Raw genomic sequence first — 9497 nt, 5'->3', positions numbered from 1 at the left:
CTCACGGATCGTATTTTGTGAGACAGATATCTTATTTGGGTTATCCATGAAAAAAATATTACTTTTAATGCTAAGAGTATTACTTTTTATTGTGAATATCGGTATGGTTGACCCGTCTCACAGATAAAGATTCGTGAGACCGTCTCACAAGAGACATACTCATATCCTATCATATAAGTTCTTATTTTTTCTATGATTTTTAAGAAATCAAATTAATCTCAACATGGAGTTATTTATAATCATATCCTCAAATCTTTCATAAAATCCAAATGTAATTCAAGTGAATTTCAAATCCGATTCAATTATACAAGTTCAGTAAATTTTTCATTAAAAAAAAACAATATAACCTATTTTATATAATCAAGAAATTTTATTTTTAGTAAAAGAAAATTGAAACTCAAAACTAATTTATGATACCCGTTATATTTTCATTTAATATCTACCGTCTCCGATCTTAATGACAGTTTCTCGTTATCTCGAGGCAAAAGTAGAGTCGTTAGTTCTCGATTTATTTTAGATTCACTACTGAAAGAACTGTTTCCAATTATCGATTATGTACGATTGTTTCGATTCGACGAAGATAACCGTGATTGGATTTGCGAATATAAAAAGAAATAATAAAATTAGTAAAATCAAATGATTAAAACATCGGATTAAGAGCAAATCTACCCACGTGATGAGTAATTACATCACACGATTCCTCGCACACACCCAACCCCATGCGAAATTCCACGATTAAACCCCGCCAGTTTCACACAAACCACGCTCCAGCGAGGTCAAAACAGTAATTTATTACTAACGGGCACGTCTGAGCATCCAAAAAACAATGTTCAAATTCCCGCTGTTTTTGCATGCCCCATTTTCAAACATTCGAATTCCCTCCCCCAAATCGGCAAATTATCGTAATCGTATTTCACTTGCAAACCCTTGATTCATCCGATTGCCGCCACTGCAATGGAACCCTTTTTAACGGTCTCCAAGCTCACGCAGTGATACGCTTTATTGTGTGTGTTTTGGTCGTATATACATCTGTGTCGTTGCTTACAGATCGATATACTTTTTTGAAGAGATTCATATGGCTTTACCTGAGTTCCATGCAGCGGCAGCCATGGATTCTGGATCTAAAGATGTTCCATATTGCCGCAAACAGAAATCTCTGGGTCTCTTGTGCGCCAAGTAATTTTTTTGTCTTCCGTTTTAAATGAAGGACCCATTCTTCCCATTTTCTTTCAATTTTTGTGCGTGTGTGTGTGTGTTGCTGAAACTTCAAGTTCATAATTTTGTGCACAAGGTGTAGTTTGGAAAATTTGTGGGTTGATTTTTTTGTTTTGTTTTGTTCAGTTTCCTGAGCTTGTATGATAGAGATGGTGTCGAAACAATTGGGCTCGACGATGCAGCTTCACGACTTGGTATGGATCGGCAATGCACCCCTTGAAATTAAATTGAGTCTGATTTTAATGAGCTTCTCAATAAAAACATTGCTTGGTAATTTGGATTTGGGATTTCTTTAATTTTGTTTGCAGGGGTGGAAAGGCGACGAATTTATGACATCGTGAACGTTCTGGAAAGCATTGGCGTAAGAAGTTCTAAAATCTGAACCTCTTCACAATTTAATGAATATTTGGGAGTTTACATGGAATTTTAATCTAGACCTGGAAATTAGGATTCTGCATTTCTGTATCTCAGATCCTTGCGCGGAAGGCCAAGAATCGCTATACATGGAAAGGGTTCGGGGCAATCCCTAAGGCTCTGGAAGACCTAAAAGTAAATAGCATTTTTTCTCACCGATTTTGTCTTTTTCCATGAGGCTTGGCTGAATTTGTAGATTTTATATGTTCAAGATCTTTTGATCTTTTCCTCCCTGCAGAAAGAGGGCTTAAAGGAGAATGGCTCTGCAGTTGAAACAAGCTGCTCTGAGAAAGTATGCTCCCATCTAAAGATTTATTTGCCTATTTCTTGATTGAAAGTTTTAATTTGGATGATTATCGTTATGTTGTCGTGGACAGATTCAACTGAAAAAAAGTTTTTCTTTCTTTTATATACATATTAAATTCACACCGTGATGTTTTCTCACCACTAAATCTTGGGTGTCATCAGATTGCAGGATTATTTATCATCTTAATTGACATTATTCTTTTCCTTAGACTTCAGATGATGAAGAAGACGAGATGTGCTCAGATATGAACAACTCAAGTCAAACTGATAAATCAGACGCTAATTCTGTTCCTAAATGTTCTCTGTCAAACAGATCTGGTAATTAATCTTGGCCATTTACTCCTCGTTGTTTGTTCGACGTGGATTGTGAATGATTCCTATTCTTTGACATTGCAAGTGTTGAGTGATTGATTTATTTTCCATATTTAGGTGAAAATAGAAAAGAGAAGTCTCTTGGGCTTTTGACTCAGAATTTTGTTAAGCTTTTTCTTTGCACTGATGTAAGATAATGTTCAAATTATTTGCAATTGTGGTTTATTCTATTTGTAATCTATACAGTTTTATAATGTTAAGATTATTGTTCAGATGGATATGATTTCTCTTGATGATGCTGCAAAACTACTGCTTGGGGATGGAAGCCGCAATTCAATGACTACAAGAAGTAGCGTACCTTCACTTTTGTTACGTTATTTCTGAAATAAAATATGTACGACTCCTTTGGTTAATGTTTACTTTTTGCAACTCTGCAGCAAAGGTTAGAAGGCTGTATGATATAGCTAATGTTCTGTCTTCCATGAATTTTATTGAGAAGGTGAGACATCTTATTGAGTGAGAAGAGTATATAACCAAAACTGTTGTCACGAACTTCCATATTTTATTCTCATCAATAAACTTTTGCTTGAACAAGCTTAAAAAAATTAAAATGTATGCAACTTTAGCGCTTACCTGTCTCTTGAATGATTTTCAGACGCATCATCCCGAAACAAGGAAACCTGCTTTCATATGGTTGGGGCTGAATGGAAAAGCTGATAAACGAAATGTGGATTCCTTGGTTTTGAGTGAGTCCAAAAAGAGGGTTTTTGGAACTGACCTTACTAATGCTACTATAAAGAGGTTCAAGGTGGATGGGGATGCATCCCATTTCCTCAAACCACATATACCAATTCAAATTAAACAAGAGAATTTCGATAATGAGGTTGAAAAGACAAAGACAGGAGGCAAGAGTTACCAGTTTGGTCCTTTTGCTCCTGCAAATGTGCACAAGGACGGAGCTTCTCAAGATGAAAAAGAAAAACAGATAATAGATTGGGAAAGTCTTGCCTCCACTTATCGGCCTCAGTATCATAATCAAGGTATTTTACTCTATTTATTTCAGTCACATTAGAAGAGCTATCTACTTATTATTTGTTTAGTCCAGTGGTTAAAATTACACCAACCATTTCTTGTCTATTAATCAATTATACATGTGGGAAAGAAGAAAAACCTTCCTTTCTTTAACCACACTTAGTAAATGGAGACTGCTCATTAAGTTGCATTATTCAATTTATTCAGTATGTGGTTTCAAAACAGAAGAATTCAGTGCACGCACATATACACCACCACTCTTAAAATCATGCTCAATAAATTTTCACTAATATTGTCCCAAATTTTGCTTACCAGAAACTCGTTTGATGGTTGTTTTCTCAGCTTTGAAAGACCTGTTCTCGCACTATGTTGAAGCATGGAAATCATGGTACTCTGAAGTTGCTGGCAAGAACCATATACAACTGAAGTCCTAACACCCTAGTTTCTATTCAAATAGCTGTGGTACACCTCACTTTCTAAGAACGGAGGTACATCTGTTGACTTAGAGTAAATGGCTCCTGATGAAGAAGGCATATACTCGATGCACTCTGGCGATCTCTCAGGAATCATGCATCTGTAACGATCAATTATGCAACTTTATTCACAATTCATTTCTGGATTTTCTCATGATAGACTCTAGGATCTGCGTTGGCATCCTTGACCCCTTCTCAAATTTGAGCATCCATATACATTGACTGAAAGTTTGTACTGGTTGCTATCCTAAATATCAACCAGCAACTTGCATCGTATGGGGAATCTTTTTTCCTTCTTTTTTCTTTTTTCTTTTTCATTCTGAGGCTTCATTGAACTTTTAACATGAGAATGTGATTCTGTCCGGCTGGTTTTGTAGTGATAAAACTGTTAAATCAGTGGTCGATTTTGTAAGTGATTGATAATATCCTGATTACATCGAGAAGATTTCAACTATCACAGTATGCGGATTGCACTGAGAATTAAGACGATTTCAATTAACCAGGGGATGTACTTATATGTGCAGATTGTCTCATATCATCGTACAACTTACATTGTATTACTATCGACAGAAGAAAAACAAAACTAAGAAACAAATGGAATTTTAGAATAAAGATATCAGAATGAAGATACTGAGAATACTGGTCATGGAGACAATCTATCAATTCTCCACACATTCTTTCCATCGATTACCTCTGGCGAGTAACGTAACCTGAAAACATTGTATTACATGGGTCATATTGTCTAAAAAGGAAATAAATAATTGTTGGTATAGGTACACTCACAAATGTGTGTATTTATGTGCATATACATTTATGTATCAATTATGTATACAACTATAAATATTTTGAGTACAAATAAAATTCATTGAATAAACACCAAGCGTGTTCTAGTGTTGCAAAAACACTGTTACTTTCAATAACACACCTGTCATGCAAGCGAGATGACTGTCCTTGCCAAAACTCAAAAAGCTAAGGTTTGAGCCTATATCCTCCCCAATATTTTGGTTTTGGGATCAAACTTCTGCATTGTCGTAGGAAGAAAAAGGTTAAAATAGAACACTCTGCTTCTCAGACAATAATCAAGCCAGATAGCATGGTGTTAATAAGGTATTTGACAAAACTCGAGAATAAGGATGTTTGTCGCCCATCCATATTACATGCTATAAATTTTATGGTTTATGAAGTTGGTTTACCACAGATAATCATCATGACCAACTTGGTGAAGTGTGGAGTGCCGAGTTTCTATATCCACTTTCGACAATGCATTGCCAAAAGAGGAGATTCTGTGCTATAATGCAAAAATTGCTGTAATATCATAACTCGCTTCTCAGAATTCTAATAAATTTAAAATCTGGCAGATTCTTGATGACTGATGCATACCAGAATCTGCTAACTGACGGCCCAGTACTCCCGTTTCTTCTGTTCTATACCAGTAATGGTCCAGGCCAAAATTCATTTCTGGACACAGACGGTGTTTAAGTGAAAAAGAAAACAGTCACCCAGTTTAATGTGAAGTGATACCTGAGCAAATGGATCAGCATCAGCTTGGTCCTCAGAAAACTCTGGAGAGATATAGTTTTCTCTAAGAGTGGATATGTCAACTCGTGGAGGCTTTCCAATTCGAACACACATAGAACTTCCAGGATATTCTGGCAGGTTAAGCTTGAATTTCTCTGCAATGGATGTGGGAACAAATCAGCCACCTAGAAAGTGATGAGGACCAGAAAACTTTTTGACACACAGCTAGCCACGTTTTAAACACTCATCGACAGGAGAGGAAAAGAAAAATGCCATCTTAAAGATGTTTAGTGATAAAGTATAGAAATTTTCAAAATAAATACACACCAGCATATTTGGTTTGATTCCTTGGCCACTGAAATCACCTTCTTCAACATGCCATCCAGATGGAATATCTACAGAGACTATGGCAGGTAATTTCTGCTGCTTTTGCTTGAGATTTCCTAAGTCTACAAACCTCTGTATCACACCATCAAAAGGAGGCCTAGGACTACCTGGATGAGTACAATAGGCGTTACCAAACATAGTTGGATTACATGAAAGCTGCTGCATGCAGCAGCCAAGGCAAGAGTTGTTAGTTCTTGATTTCATTCTAGAATTGAAAACGAAAAACTATTTCAGTTTTCGGTTTTGGACGATCGTTTTAATTAGGTGAACGGAATTGTAATCGGATCAACGAATAAAACGAGAAATTAACTTAAATTATTAAAACAACAAAGATCAAACAATGAAAGAAAAACAACTTAAAATACAAAACTAATTTATGGTATTAATGACAGAGTCATATAATACCGGATTATTGAGAGCCAAAATAGAGTCGTTAGTTCTCGATTTTATTTTAGATTCACAACTTAAACAACGGCTCAAGTTTTCGGCTCTGTCCTATCGTTTCGATTCAGCGACGATAACCGTTACGGACACAAACCAGCTCCAGCGAGGTCAAACCAGTAATTTCGTTCTAACCGGCGCGTCTCAGCATTCAAAGATAATGTTCAAATTCCCGCTGTTTTTGCATGGCCTATTTTCAAACATTCGAATTCCCTCCCCCAAATCGACAATTTATCGCAGTCATATTGCACATACAAACCCTTGATTCATCCGATTGCCGCCACTGCATGGAACCCTTTTTAACGGTCTCCAATAACACGCAGTGATACGCTATATTGTGTGTGTTTTGGTCGTATATACATCTTTGTTGTTGCTTACAGATCGATATACTTGTTTGAAGAGATTCATATGGCTTTACCTGAGTTCCATGCAGCGGCAGCCATGGATTCTGGATATAAAGATGTCCCATATTGCCGAAAACAGAAATCTCTGGGTCTCTTGTGCACCAAGTAATTCTCTATCTTTCGTTTTCAATCAAGGACCCATTCTTCCCATTTCTTTCAACTTGTGTGCGTGTTGCTGAAATTTCAAGTTCATAATTTTGTGCACGAGCTGTAGTTTGGAAAATTTGTGGGTTGATTTTGTTTTTTTATTTGTTCAGTTTCCTGAGCTTGTATAATAGAGATGGTGTCGAAACAATTGGCCTCGACGATGCAGCTTCACGGCTTGGTATGGATCGGCAATGCACCTCTTGAAATTTAATCGAGTCTGATTTTAATGAGCTTCTGAATAAAAACATTGCTTGGTAATCTGGATCTGGGATTTCGTTTCATTTTGTTGCAGGGGTGGAAAGGCGACGAATTTATGACATCGTGAACGTTCTGGAAAGCATTGGCGTAAGAAGTTCTAAAATCTGAACCTCTTCATAATTTAATGAATATTCGGGAGTTTACATGGGATTTTAATCTAGACCTGGAAATTAGGATTCTGCATTTCTTATCTCAGATCCTTGCTCGGAAGGCCAAGAATCGCTATACATGGAAAGGGTTTGGGGCAATCCCCAAGGCTTTGGAAGACCTAAAAGTAAATAACACTTTTCTTCTCTGATTTTGTTGTTTTCCTCGAGGCTTGGCTGAACTTGTAGATTTTATATATTCAAGATCTTTTGATATTCCACTCCCCCCCTCCCCCGCGGCAGAAAGAGGGCTTAAAGGAGAATGGCTCTGCTGTTGAAACAAGCTGCTCTGAGAAAGTATGCTCCTTGATGTTTTATCACCAATGAAATCTTGGGTGTCATCAGATTGCAGGATTCTTTATCATCTTATTTGACATTATTATTTTCCTTAGACTTCAGATGATGAAGAAGACGAGATGTGCTCAGATTTTAACAACTCAAGTCAAACTGATAAATCAGACTCTAATTCTGTTCCTAAATGCTCTTTGTCAAACAGATCTGGTAATCAATCTTGGCCATTTTCTCCTCATTGTTCGATGTGGTTTGTGGCTGATTCCTAATCTTGGACATGGCAAGTGCTGAATCATTGATTTATTTATTTCCATATTTAGGTGAAAATAGAAAAGAGAAGTCTCTTGGGCTTCTGACTCAGAATTTTGTTAAGCTTTTTCTTTGCACTGATGTAAGATAATGTTTAAATTATTTGCAATTGTGGTTTATTCTATTTGTAATCTATGCAGTTTTATAATGTTACAATTATTGTTTAGATGGATATGATTTCTCTTGATGCTGCTGCAAAGCTACTGCTTGGGGATGGAAGCCGCAATTCAATGAATACAAGAAGTAGCGTACCTTCACTTTTGTTATGTTATTTCTGAAATAAAATATGTATGACTCCTTTGGTTAATGTTTACTTTTTGCAACTCTGCAGCAAAAGTTAGAAGGCTGTATGATATAGCTAATGTTCTGTCTTCCATGAATTTTATTGAGAAGGTGAGACATCTTATTGAGTGATAGGACTATAAAACCAAAACTGTTGTACAAAACTTCCATATTTTGTTCTCATCAATACACTTTCGCATGGACAAGTTCAAAAAGATTAAAATGTATGTAACTCTAGCGCTTATCTCTTGAATGATGTTCAGACGCATCATCCTGAAACAAGGAAACCAGCTTTCAGATGGTTGGGGCTGAATGGAAAACCTGATAAAGGAAATGTGGAGTCCTTGGTTTTGAGTGAATCCAGGAAGAGGGTTTTTGGAACCGACCTTACTAATGCTACTGTAAAGAGGTTGAAGGTGGATGGGGATGCACCTAGTTTCCTCAAACCACATATACCAATTCAAATTAAACAGGAGACTTTGGATAACGAGGTTGAAAGGGCAAAAACAGGAGGCAAGAGTTACCAGTTCGGTCCTTTTGCTCCTGCAAATGAGCACGAGGTTGGAGCTTCTCAAGATGAAAAAGAAAAACAGGTCATAGATCGGGAAAGTCTAGCCTCCACTTATCTGCCTCAATATCATAGTCAAGGTACTTTACTCGATTTATTTCAGTCATATTAGAAGAGTTATCATCAACTGATTATTTGTTTAGTCCAGTGCTTAAAATTACATGAACCATTTATTGTCTATTAATCAATTATACATGTGGGAAAGAAGAAAAAGCCTTCCATTCTTTAACCACACTTAGTAAATGGAGACTCCTCATTAAGTTGCATTATTCAATTTATTTAGTTGTGGTTTCAAAACAGAAGAATTCTGTGCACGCACATATACACTACTCTTAAAATACATGCTCATTATTTTTCTGTAATGCTGTCCCAAATTTTGCTTACCAGAACTTGCTTCATGGTTGTTTTCTCAGCTTTGAAAGACCTGTTCTCGCACTATGCTGAAGCATGGAAATCATGGTACTCCGAAGTTGATGGCAAGAACCATATACAAATAATATCCTAACACGCAGTTTCTATTCAAACAGCAGTGGTACACCTGACTTCGTAAGAATAGAGCTACATTTGTTGACTTAAGAGTAAATGGCCCCTGATGAAGAGTGCATATACTCAATGCACTCTGGCGGCCTCGCAGGAATCATGCATCAGTAACAATCAATTATGCAACTTTATTCACAATTAATTTCTGGAATTCACAATTAATCTCTGGATTTTATGAGGATGTCCATGTACATTGACTGAGTTTATACTAGTTGTTATCCTTAATATCAACCAGTAATTTGCATCTTTTGGCGATTTTTTTTCCCTCCCCTTTTTTTGTTTTTTACTTCTTAGGCTCCATGTAACCCCTAACAGGAGAATGATATAACTGGAGAGTTCAATCTGTGAACCTGAATTTTATTTTGTCTGGCTGGTTTTGTAGTGATAAAACTGTTCAATCAGTGGCCCATTTTGCAAGTGATTGATAATATCCTCATCACACAGAATATTTCAA

The 9497-nt window shown here is 36.6% G+C and overlaps 1 protein-coding gene across 1 annotated transcript; it reads left to right on the top strand.

Moving 5' to 3' along the window:
* Positions 1–865: 865 nt before the first annotated feature.
* LOC140820122 (uncharacterized) lies at positions 866–9323 on the top strand. Its single transcript, XM_073180445.1, has 22 exons — positions 866–1176; positions 1342–1409; positions 1524–1576; positions 1687–1764; positions 1868–1921; positions 2145–2253; positions 2365–2435; positions 2521–2596; positions 2685–2746; positions 2903–3287; positions 3622–3710; positions 6405–6607; positions 6760–6827; positions 6942–6994; positions 7104–7181; positions 7297–7350; positions 7446–7554; positions 7665–7735; positions 7821–7896; positions 7985–8046; positions 8199–8583; positions 8917–9323. The coding sequence occupies exons 1-22, from the start codon at positions 1076–1078 to the stop codon at positions 9006–9008; spliced, it is 2397 nt and encodes a 798-aa protein (XP_073036546.1). The 5' UTR covers positions 866–1075; the 3' UTR covers positions 9009–9323.
* The last annotated feature ends 174 nt before the right edge of the window (positions 9324–9497 follow it).

The sequence above is a fragment of the Primulina eburnea genome, chromosome 18, assembly GCF_022965805.1.
Source record: "Primulina eburnea isolate SZY01 chromosome 18, ASM2296580v1, whole genome shotgun sequence".
NCBI classification, from domain to species: Eukaryota; Viridiplantae; Streptophyta; class Magnoliopsida; order Lamiales; family Gesneriaceae; genus Primulina; species Primulina eburnea.
Note: the sequence above shows the minus strand (reverse complement) of the source record. Positions and strands in the feature narration are given on the sequence as shown.